The sequence below is a fragment of the Papio anubis genome, chromosome 11, assembly GCF_008728515.1.
Source record: "Papio anubis isolate 15944 chromosome 11, Panubis1.0, whole genome shotgun sequence".
Taxonomy (NCBI): Eukaryota; Metazoa; Chordata; class Mammalia; order Primates; family Cercopithecidae; genus Papio; species Papio anubis.
In genome coordinates this window covers 30,005,872-30,017,961 of record NC_044986.1, presented here as the reverse complement: position 1 = coordinate 30,017,961, position 12,090 = coordinate 30,005,872, and the positions used below count along the sequence as shown (strand labels likewise).

General features: G+C 45.8%; 1 protein-coding gene across 6 annotated transcripts in view; it reads left to right on the top strand.

The window, feature by feature from the left end:
- Window positions 1–65: 65 nt before the first annotated feature.
- Window positions 66–12,090, top strand: part of PDCD11 (programmed cell death 11) — a 53,039-nt gene continuing 41,014 nt past the window's right edge. For 2 of the 6 annotated variants that reach the window (XM_003904212.4, XM_009215288.3), the window contains exons 1-6: window positions 66–188; window positions 2,140–2,252; window positions 4,121–4,252; window positions 6,837–7,004; window positions 8,734–8,895; window positions 11,467–11,590. In XM_003904212.4, the coding sequence (XP_003904261.2) occupies window positions 2,151–2,252; window positions 4,121–4,252; window positions 6,837–7,004; window positions 8,734–8,895; window positions 11,467–11,590 (688 nt within the window). In that variant the 5' untranslated portion in view covers window positions 66–188; window positions 2,140–2,150. Of the gene's footprint in view, window positions 189–1,615; window positions 2,253–4,120; window positions 4,253–6,836; window positions 7,005–8,733; window positions 8,896–11,466; window positions 11,591–12,090 lie in introns of those variants that run through there. The other 4 variants (XM_017944286.3, XM_017944285.3, XM_017944287.3 and 1 more) reach the window with 3 other exon arrangements.

Genomic DNA, 12,090 nt, shown 5'->3' with positions numbered 1-12,090 from the left:
CGGCTCCAAGTCCCGCCCTTCCGATTCCTTTCTCTAGGTCACCTCTGCAACATGGCAACGGAAGTAGGGTGTTGAGCCCGCCCACACTTCCGGAAGAATTGCTCTGGAGCGTAGGTATCCTGGTCTCCACGTGTGTGAGTACCGTGGTTCGAGCTCAGTGCTAGCGGGGTGCTGACGCCGCGGGGCGGGTGAGTAAAGGGAGAGGCGAAAAAGGAGGAAACCTCATGGCTGTCAGGCCTTTCCCAGGCCTGGGTCCCTGCCAGGTACCGGCTAGATGAGTGTGGTTCGGCCACCTTAGCCCCGCTTCGAAGCCGGCTCTGTGCTAGCAGCCCCTGTAACTCCAGGCTTTGTGTTCCGAAAGTAGCCTAAGTATCTTAGGTGCCCCTGGATCTCCTTACTTTTTGGAGCCTCAGTTTCCCTTTGTTTGAAAGGAAATTAAGGGTGAAATTCCCAGCAAACCAAACCCCCTGAACTTTCCTGTTTCTTTGATACCCATCCCTGATTCCATATCCTTGGCCCCACCCGGTCATCACTTCTCTAGTCTTAAGCCCTTCTAGATTCTTATTGCCAAGTGTCTGTCAAAACTAACCTCTCCTGTCTTCTGTTTTCACACCCAGTTCTGGTTCTCCTGGTTTCTCTACTGTCCTGCACTTGAATCCTTTCTTTTTCTTTTTCTTTTTTTTTTTAAATCACTGAGATAACAGGAAACAATGCATTTGAATCCTTCTACCGAATTTACTTGCCTTCAGTACTGTCCCTCTTCATGTCCAATCTATAGTCTGCAGTATATTTTTCTTGCTTATTGTTCTGTCGCTTTCCCTGCTTAAGTCTCTGACTTGCCAAAGTAAACTACCCATATCTAATTCAAGGTCTTCCACAAAAAAGCCCAACTTCTCCTTTAATGTTTTGAAACCGAGTCTTGCCTTGTCCCCCAGGTTGGAGTGCAGTGGCATGAGCTGAGCTCAATGCAACCTCTGCCTCCCAGCCTCAAGCAATTCTCCCGCTTCAGCCTCCCGAGTAGCTGGGCTAATTTTTGCATTTTTGGTAGAGATGGGGTTTCGCCGAGTTGACTATACTGGTCTCAAACTCCTGACATCAGATGATCTGCCCGCCTCAGGCTCCTGAAGTGCTGGCATTACAGGTGTGAGCCATGGTGCCCAGCCTCCTTTAAAATTTAACTTCAGTTTTTATGCTTTAATCTCCCAGTGGTCTAGCTGAATAATTCTTCAGAGACAACAGCAAGCCTTTGAGCAGTTGTTTGATAGGGAAATTGCTGGTGTTTATTGAAATAATAGGCTTTTCCCATCCATGTCTTTTCTCACATTCCCTTCTACCTGTCAAACTTCTGTTCATCTTTTACCCTTCAGCAAAAAGGATCTTCTTCTTTTTTTTTTTTTTTTTGAGACGGCATCTCGCTCTGTTGCCCAGGCTGGAGTGCAGTGGCCCGATCTTGGCTCACTGCAAGCTCCGCCTCCTGGGTTCACGCCATTCTCCTGCCTCAGCCTCCCGAGTAGCTGGGACTACAGGCGCCCGCCACCTTGCCCGACTAGTTTTTTGTATGTTTTAGTAGAGACGGGGTTTCACCGTGTTAGCCAGGATGGTCTCGATCTCCTGACCTCGTGATCCTCCCGTCTCGGCCTCCCAAAGTGCTGGGATTACAGGCTTGAGCCACCGCACCGGCCTAGGATCTTTTTTATGAAGCTTGCCTCCTTTACTGAAGCCTTATCCCTTCCTACATCTTTGTGATCATTTATAATCCAATTTACATTTTAAGTTACTTACATAATTGTTTTATCTTCAAAAAGTGCTTGTTCTTTGAAGGCAGAGAATTATATATTCATCTATAGAGCTACAGTGTATCTCTGACTTAACTGTAGCTGCTTAGTGAGTATTTGCTACATTGAATCTATAACTTACTTTTCTGGAAGAAGGTGGGTGGACTTGTGGTTTTGAAGCAGAGACCTTTGGAAAGATGAAGTATGGATTATCCCGGGCCTGACATCTAAACCATCTATATTGTAGTTCTGAATGTTGTCTAGCATATTGCTGGAACAGTCTGTCTCTTGCCTTGTTGATCACACCTTTCTGAAATCTGCTATGAAGACAACATGTCACCATTATCTTTTGCATTGTTTTTAGGAGACCCAAACATGGCAGCCCTGGAGGAAAGCTTCCCCCGAGGAGGTACAAGAAAGATCCACAAACCAGAGAAAGCTTTCCAGCAGTCAGTTGAACAAGACAACTTATTTGATGTAAGTAGTATGCTTGTTTGGTGACACTCACTGGAAACTTTTACTCTAGGGTCTTGTGAAAAATGAGCCTTATTTGAGAATGTGTTATTTTCCAGAATTTTTTTTTTGCGTTGAAGTCTGTGTCTATAAATTTAATTCGTTTAGAGAGGCCATACCACCACGATCCTGTATCTTTTGAAACTTGGCATTTAGTATTAGAGTTTAAAGTACAGTTGTTAGCTGGGTGTAGTGGCTCATGCCTGTAATCCCAGCAGTTTGGGAAGCCGAGGCAGGCGGATTACTTGAGGCTAGGAATTCAATACTAGCCTGGCCAACATGGTGAAACCCTGTTTATACTAATAGCAAAACTTGCTGGGCATGGTGGTATACCTGTAGTCCTAGCTACTTGGGAGGCTGAGGCATGAGAATTGCTTGAAATGACAAGGTGGAGGTTGCAGTGACCCAATATTGTGCCACTGCTCTCCTGCCTGGGTGAGAGAGCGAGACTCTGTCTCAAAAAACACACAAACAAAATAAAGTGCTGCAGTTTCTTGTTCTTAGGCTCTCTTTGCTATGTGCCATGTTGATGAAGGATGGAGAGGAAGCAGTTTTTTTTTTTTTTTGAAACGGAGTCTCACTGTTGCCCATGCTGAAGTACAGTGGCGTGAGTAGCTGGGATTACAGGTGCCTGCTACCATACCTGGCCAATTTTTGTATTTTTGTTAGAGACAGGGTTTCACAATGTTAGCCTGACTGGTCTGAAACTCCTGACCTCAGATGATCCGCCCACCTTGACCTCTCAAAGTGCTGGGATGACAGGTGTGAGCCGCTGCGCCCAGCCGATGTTTTTCTTGTTTTTGTTTTTGTTGTTTAAAGAGATGGGGAGGGATGATGTTTCACTCTGTTACCCAGGCTGGACTTAAACTCCTGGGCTCAGTCGATCCTTCCTCCTTAGCCTCCTGAGTAGCTGGAACAGCAGGCATGTTCCACTGTGCCTGACTGATCATTGCATTTTTACATGGGTTCCACATGTAATGGTCAGAATTTACATTAGACTTCACAGTCTCACCTAGACTAGACTGTGCTCCAAATGCTTGGGGAAAGGGAACTAACATTTGAGTGTGTGGCTTTAGGTCTATATTATGTAACCTTTTCAACTGTGCTGTAAAGCAGCAATTGCAATTCCATGATGAGGAACAGTGTCTTGCTCTGTCGCCCAGGCTGGAGTGCAGTGTTGTGATCTCAGCTCACTGCAACCTCCGCTTCCTGGGTTCAAACGATTCTCCTGCATCAGCCTCCGGAGTACCTGGGACTATAGGTGTGTGCTGCCATGCCCGGCTAAATTTTTTTGTATTTTTAGTGTAAAAAAATACAGCCTGTTGGCCAGGCTGGTCTTTAACTCCTAGTCTCAAGTGATCAGCCCGCCTTGGCCTCCCAGAGTGCTGGGATTACAGTCAGGAGCCACTGTGCCTGGACTTTATATAATTTAGCTGAAACCACATAGCTTGTTATGGTTGAAAAGATGAGAGTTTAACTTGGGTCTGTGTAACTCCAGTGTCCATTTTCATGCACTCTTCTACATTGCTTCTCAAACTGAGGAACCCCAGTGTTCATCCCAGTCAAGAGAGGAAGAACAGAGAGGAAGAACACAAGAGAGAAGAGACTTTGGGAACATGAAGGAGGCTTCTCAGACCTTGGGCAGAGGGAGCATTGGCAGCTCTTTTTTTTTTTTTTTAAACAAGAATTAAAGGAACACTTGGGAGTGGGATGGACTAGGGTGGAGTGAAGGAGTAACAAAGCAAGGTGAGTGATTACCTGAAATAGGAGGGAAAAGTCAGATTGCTTCTTACTCTTTTGGGTCTTTGTGGGTTCCCCCTACCCGCTTCTAGATTTCTACTGAAGACGGATCCACCAAAAGAAAAAAGAGCCAGAAGGGGCCAGCAAAAACAAAAAAGTTGAAAATCGAAAAGAGAGAAAGCAGCAAGTCCGCAAGAGAGAAGTTTGAAATCCTTAGTGTTGAGGTTTGTTAAAGTTGGTTTTCATTTAAACAATTGACCTTGGTTGCTTAAGTTTGTGTATGTTCTTTCTCTCTTCTTCCCTTCTTTTTTCCCTTAATTCCATTTTCCCCTTAATATATTATACTTCGTGTGTGTGTGTAGAGATTCTTGCAATTTATGATAAGGACTGAGCATGATTTCATTCTGTTGCTAACCGATGCTAGGAATCTTTTTTTTTTTCCTTTGTATTTGTTTATTATTTTCCAGAGACAGGCCTGACTCTCTTGCTCAGGCTGGAATGCAGTGGCATGATCAGAGCTCACTTTAGCCTTGAACTCCTGGGCTCAAGCAATCTTCCTGCCTCAGCTTCACCTGAGCAATTGGGACTACTGCAAGTGTGTGTCACCTTGCCCAGCTAAGTTTTAAATTTTTTGTGGGGCTTGGATCTTGCTCTTTTGCCTAGGTTGGTCTTGAACTCCTGTGCTCAAGCAGTCCTCCTGCCTCAGCCTCCCAAAGTGTTGGGATTATAGACATGAGCTACCCACCATGCCTGCCCCCTTTTTTTCCTTTAGAACTGCTGTGGGCTTGTGTCCTCACAGGACTTGTGTTGTCATATATTCAGAGGTTAGAATGGACAGTAACTTTAGCAGTTATTCTAATCCTATCCATTCATTTCATATATGTGAATCCCATCTCCAAGAATTGAAGTGGTCTGACTGTGTTCCTTACATTTTTTTTTATTTTTAAATTATTTTATTTAATTAATTAATTTATTTATTTTGAGACAGAGTCTCGCTCTGTTGCCCAGGCTGGAGTGCAGTGGTGTGATCTCGGCTCCCTGCAACCTTTGCCTACCAGGTTCAAGTGATTTTCCTGCCTCAGCCTCCTGAGTAGCTGGGATTACAGGTACACGCCGCCACGCCCGGCTAATTTTTGTATTTTTAATAGAGACGGGGTTTCACCATGTTGGTCAGGCTGGTCTGGAACTCCTGACCTCGTGATCCACCCGCCTTGGCCTCCCAAAGTGCTGGAATTACAGGCGTGAGCCACTGCGCCCAGCCTTCTTACATTTTTAGATGATAACACCAATATATGTTAGCTTTAAAAAAAAAAAGAAGTTAAATAACTTTGAAGGGGAACATTCAGATTTGAAGGGGAACTTTGAAGTGGAACATTCAGATTCAGAGTCAGTATTTTGTCCTATATGATACTTTAAAAAAAATTGTTAGACTTGGTGCCAACATTAGAAAACTAAAAATTTTTTTTATTTGAGATGGAGTCTCGCACTGTCGCCCAGGCTGGAGTGCAGTGGCGCCTTCTCTGCTCTGCTCACTGCAAGCTCCGCTTCCCAGGTTCATGCCATTCTCCTGCCTCAGCCTCCCGAGTAGCTGGGACTACAGGCGGCCGCCACCACGCACGGCTAAGTTTTTGTATTTTTGGTAGAGACAGGGCTTCACCACGTTAGCCAGGATGGTCTCAATCTCCTGACCTCGTGTTCTGCCTGCCTTGGCCTCCTAAAGTGCTGGGATTATAGGCGTGAACCACTGCACCTGGCCGAAAACTAAAATTTTTTTTACATGAAAAAAATTTTTCATGTAAGCACAAGGCCCATATTCCCTCATGTTTGTAATGACAAGGAGCTGAGTAGTGGTTGTGCCCTTTAGACCTGGTATGGTCACTCCAGACTGCTACTGTCTCCACTAGCTAGCTGGCTTCCTTCATTGTGTTGTCTGCCAGGCATTTGAATTTGGGTTGCTCAGAATAAGGTAAAAGGCAAAGGTGTCCTCCAGTATCCCAGTGCTGTTAACACTGTTGTATAATCTAGACCTTTCACAGTGCTCGGTCAGATATTTGAGAAGTTCACTGATATGTCCACATGTGTATTTCTTTTCACTTATAAAATTCCTGTAGGTTTTTATTTATTTATTTATTGTTATTTTTTATTTTCGAGACAGAGTTTCACTCTTGTTGCCCAGGCTGGAGTGCAGTGGCGTGATCTCAGTTCATTGCAACCGCTGCCTCCCAGGTTCAACTGATTCTCTTGCCTCAGCCTCCCGAGTAGTTGGAATTACAGGCATCTGCCACCATGCCTGGCTAATTTTTGTATTTTTTAGTAGAGACGGAGTTTTGCCGTGTTGGCCAGGCTGCTCTCGAACTCCTGACCTCAGGTAATCCACCCACTTCGGCCTCCCAAAGTTTCGGGATTACAGGCGTGAGCCACCGTGCCCGGCTTATTTTTTATCTTTTTTTTTTTTTGAGATAGGGTGTCACTTTTTGCCAAGGCTGGAGTACAGCAGTGTGATCACGGCTCACTGCAGACTCAACCTCCTGGCTCAAGCGATCTATTCACCTCAGAGTACCTGCGACTACAGGCGTGCACCACTATGCCTGGCTAATCTTTTTTTTGTAGAAACTATGTTGCCCAGGCTGGTCTCGAACTCCTGAGCTCAGGCAGTCTTGCCTTGGCCACCCAGAGTATTGAAATTATAGGCGTAAGCCACTGTGCTTGGCCTCATAGCTTTTAAATTGAGACTAGAAGCCAGACCTTCCAATCTTTCCTGTTGTTGTTCCTGTCCTTATTGTACACATTTCACTTTTTCTCTTCTAGTCCCTGTGTGAGGGAATGCGGATTCTGGGTTGTGTAAAAGAGGTAAATGAACTGGAACTGGTGATTAGTCTCCCCAACGGCCTCCAGGGGTTTGTGCAAGTCACTGAAATCTGTGATGCCTACACCAAAAAGCTGAATGAGCAGGTGACACAAGAACAACCTCTGAAGGTAAGGGAAATCTGAATGAAGCCTGTTATTGAAAATAAGTGGAACACAAATAGATTTAAAATTACAACTTTGCCAGGTGCTAAGAAGGGAAGGTACAAGGTCCCATGAGAGTTTATTATAAAGGAATTTTTGACTAAGTTGTTGAGGAAGGGATGCTTAAGCTGAGCTCTAAAGAATGAGGGTTCCCTAGATAAAGAAGGAATGGCGCTCAGGCAGAAGCAATGTGATATATAACAGAGAGAAGGCTAGTATGTCTAGGTAAGGAGAACAAGAGAGAGTGTGATGTGAGATGGGCAGGAGATCCTGAATGGGGGCCAGGGCATATGCAGCCTTGCAGACCATTTTAAGTATTGTTTTTAAATTCTAGAATCAATGGGAAGTCCTTGAAATGTTCTCACTGGGGTCGGTGAAATGTAGCATAGCGTGTAGATTGAAGAGGCATGAGAAGTTCCTTAGAGACAAGTTAGGAGGCTCTTGTAGTCGTTCACGTCCTGAGATTGATGGTGACCTGGGTTCAGGATTTCCTGAGGACTGAGGAGGCAAAGTCATTGCTTGGTGATAGATTCAGTATGGGTGGTGGGGCAGATAGAGGTGTCAGGACTGAGTTCTAGGTTTCTGTGGTGCATGAGTTGATACTTGGTCATGACATCCTGAGATAGGAAACCCTGAAGGGGACCTGGATTGGCAGAGATGATCTTGATTTTTCAGTTTTTGAGACAGAGTCTCACTCTGTTGCCCGGGCTGGAGTGCAGTGGTATGATCTCAGCTCACTGAAACTTCCGTCTCCTGGGTTCAAGCGATTCTCCTGCCTCAGCCTTCCCAGTAGCTGGGATTGCAGGTGCCTGCCACTGCACCCAGCTAATTTTTGTATTTCAGTAGAGACAGGGTTTCACCATGTTGGCCAGGCTGGTCTCGAACTCCTGACCTCAAATGATCCACCCGCCTCGGCCTCCCAGAGTGTTGGGATTATAGATGAGAGCCACCATGCCTGACCTACAATTTTTTTTTTTTTTTTTTTTTTTTGAGATGGAGTTTCACTCTTTCGCCCAGGCTGGAGTGCAGTGGCATGATCTCAGCTCACTGCAGCCTCCAACTCCCAGGTTCAAGCAGTTCTCCTGCCTCAGCCTCCTGAGTAGCTGGGATTTCAGGCAAACGTCACCACACCCAGCTAATTTTTGTATTTTTAGTAGAGATAGGATTTTACCATGTTGGCCAGGCTGACCTCAAACTCCTGACCTCAGGTGATCTGCCCGCCTCGGCCTCCCAAAGTGCTGGGATTACAGGCGTGAGCCACTGCGCCCGACCCTCAAGTGCTTTTTAATGGTCATGTAAGAGATAGACTGCAAAACTGACCACTGGATTTAGCAATATGGAACTCATTGGTGGTTCTATGGGGAGATAAAGTGGTGGAGTGAGAGGGGTGGAAAGCAGATGGCAGTGAGCCAAAGAGTGAGTAAGAGATGAAGTAGAGGCAGAAAGTGTAGACAACTCTTTTGACATGTCATTTTACATGCCAGTTATGTAGAAATATTTGAAGGCCTTATGCTGAAATTCAAGACTGTGGCTAGGCCACAGACCCAACTTCCTTTGTGGATGCGGGGTTATTCCTCACCTACCTTTTGGGTTCTTTGGCGTCTGAGGATGAGAAGTCACTGAGCCAAGGCTGGGTAATGGAGTTTTGGTTCAGAAGAAGGGTGTGTATCAGGTCTTTCTCATTTGTGTTATGCAGGACCTACTTCACTTGCCTGAACTTTTCTCACCTGGAATGCTGGTAAGATGTGTGGTGAGCAGTCTGGGCATCACAGACAGGGGTAAGAAGAGTGTCAAGCTGTCTCTGAACCCCAAAAATGTCAACAGAGTGCTGAGTGCTGAGGCCCTGAAGCCTGGCATGGTAGGTATCTAGGGTCAGGGAGGAGGAGTGGGCAGTGTGCCTTCTCCCTGCCTCCTAGGGAGCATGGTCTAGGCCACCTTTTACTCTCAGCTTAACTGTTACACATAGGAGTGGGTCTTTTTCTGGAAGGAAGGTCTCTTGGGTTCTTTGGATACGTAATGGACATTGAAAACTTGAACCTAATCATTACATTGGAGAAGAGAAAAGAGAAATCAAGTCCAAATTTCTTTTGTTTTGAGTCGGAGTTTCGCTGTTGTTGCCCAGGCTGGAGAGCAAGGGTGTGATCTTGGCTCACCACAACCTCCACCTCCTGGGTTCAAGCGATTCTCCTGCCTCAGCCTCCTGAGTAGCTGGGATTACAGGCATGCGTCACCACGCCCAGGTAATTTTATATTTTTAGTAGAGACTGAGTTTCTCCATGTTGGTCAGGCTGGTGTCGAACTCCCAACTTCGGTCTCCCAAAGTGCTGGAATTACAGGTGTGAGCCACCGTGCCTGGCTAAGCAAGTCCAAATTTCACTGGTGGCAAAGAAAAATGCCTCCTGGGGCCGGGCGCGGTGGCTCAAGCCTGTAATCCCAGCACTTTGGGAGGCCGAGACGGGCGGATCACAAGGTCAGGAGATCGAGACCATCCTGGCTAACACGGTGAAACCCCGTCTCTACTAAAAATTACAAAAAACTAGCCGGGTGATGTGGCGGGTGCCTGTAGTCCCAGCTACTCGGGAGGCTGAGGCAGGAGAATGGCGTGAACCCGGGAGGCGGAGCTTGCAGTGAGCCGAGATCCGGCCACTGCACTCCAGCCTGGGTGACAGAGCAAGACTCCGTCTCAAAAAATAAATAAATAAATAAATAAATAAAAATAAAATAAAAAAAAAAGAAAAATGCCTCCTGGAAGCCTTAGCAGGGGACTTGGTGATGGTGAGGAGTTCCTCATAGTGCCTTACTTACTGAAACTTCCTTGCACATTCGGTCTTTTACCAAGGCTTCTGGCATTTGTACAGAATGCTTGAAAGCTGCTGTCTGAGAGCAGGTGACGGGGTAGTCAGCGAAGTTAGTCTATCAGCTGTATTAGTGGATATCTCACTACTTTATGTTCAGTCCTGTGGAGATTCAGGAGATGTTAGTCCTGGCTCAGAGCCTTCAAGTCTAGTAGGTACAAAAGGGTAAACTTACACTCATATGGATAATGTAAGTACTCTTGTAATTAAGAGGACAGAGATCAATATGATCTTTGCAATGTTGGTTAGATGCAGTAGGATTTAGGAAAGGCCTAGAAAGTTTGGTAGGATTTAGTTGGATAAAAAGGGAATAAAAGTAAGTTAAGTTGCAGGAAATTGACAAGTGTCAAGAGCCTACCATATGACAGGTGACGTTTTGGGCACTTTGATGAAATTCTCACAGCAACCCTGTGAGGCAGGTAGATACTATGCCTTATACATTTGGAAAAATGGACTCAGAAAGGTTTAAGTAACTTACCAAAGACCAAATAGCTAGTAAGTTTCAGAGCCACACTGCTTCCCTTGTAATATAAAGGAGATTGGCATTTTTTTTTTTCTTTTTTTGAGATGGAGTCTTGCTTTGTTGCCCAGGCTGGAGTGCAATGGTGTGATCCTGGCTCACTGCAACCTCCACCTCCTGGGTTCAAGCAGTTCTCCTGCCTCAGCCTCTCCAGTAGCTGGGATTACAGGCGCGTACCACCACACCCGACTAATTTTTTTTATTTTTAGGAGAGACGGGGTTTCACCATGTTGTCCAGGTTGGTTTTGAACTCCTCACCTCAGGTGATCCACCCGCCTCGGCCTCCCAAAGTGCTGGGATTACCGGCATGAGCCACCACGCCCTGCCAGCAGTATTTTTTTAATGTGTTGGAGGTGCTCAGAAGAGACATACTATGACAGTTAGAAGGGTAGTACTGGATTCTCTCAGTAGTCCTGGTTCTGGGAGCGCCCTTGCAGGGTCGAGCAGTTCATCTCTCTTTGCATAACGTAAAAGTCTGCTATCTTTTTTTATGAAGGACAATCTCACTCTGTTGCCCAGGCTGGAGTGCAGTGGCATGATCTCTTCTCACTGCAACCTCCATCTCCTGGGTTTAAGCAATTCTTCTGCCTCAGCCTCCTGAGGCAGGGATTACAGGTGCCATGCCTGGCTAATGTTTGTATTTTTAATAGAGACGGGATTTCACCATGTTGGCCAGGCTGGTCTCAAACTCCTGACCTCAAGTGATCTGTCTGCCTCAGCCTTCCAAAATGCTGGGATTACAGGCGTGAGCCACCGTGCCCAGCCGAAAGTCTGCTATCTTTTGAAAGCACTCGAGGCAAGAGATTCTTCTATATTGTTCCATCATTCAGCTGTGTTAAACATTCCTCATTGCCTGGCAACCGTCAGATCCTTCAAGCCTGGGAGTATTGAATTTGATGTCTGCTGTCTAGTGGGATTGTGGCTTAAAGTTAAACCTGGGGGTGGGATAGTGGCAGAGTGGGAGCTTAGTGGCAGGAACATTCAAGTTTGAACGTTTGTTGTGTGTCCCATTACCTTTGAATTGGAACTTTGGGGACTACTTTCTCTTCCCCAGCTACTTACAGGTACTGTATCCAGCCTGGAAGACCATGGCTACCTAGTGGACATTGGTGTTGATGGGACCAGAGCTTTTCTGCCACTGCTGAAAGCCCAGGAGTACATCAGACAGAAGAACAAAGGTGAGGGCAAGAAAAGGGGCCAGTACCTGGTGGTGAGGTGGTACATGTGGGGATTATATTTAAGTGCCATTTTGATGAGTAACGTGACAGAATGGTGACCCTGAAGGTGCTGTGGCTTTGGTTAAACCAGCACTTAATCCTAGTTAATAGGAAAGGAAAGATGTATGAAGGGCCAGCGAGTGGCAGGGTCTCACTAAGATCTGATGAAACAGTGTCAGTTTTTCTCACCTGGAAGATTCCACTGCAATTTGGGCCCCCATGGCTTCTGAACCAGCAATCTCCTGGCTTGTTGAGATGTTCATATTTTTGTATGGTAATTAAATTCCAGATCAATTAGGATAACTTCATTTCCTTCTTGTAGTTGGCGCCTTAGAGATTGGGAATGTGGGGAGTAATCGATGCTAATTGGGCAGGTAGGCCATGGGTCTCTTCAGGTATTACTTGGGCCCATGTTAAAAGTCCTTCTCATAGAGACATTTTTCCTTTTGGGGTCTGGATCT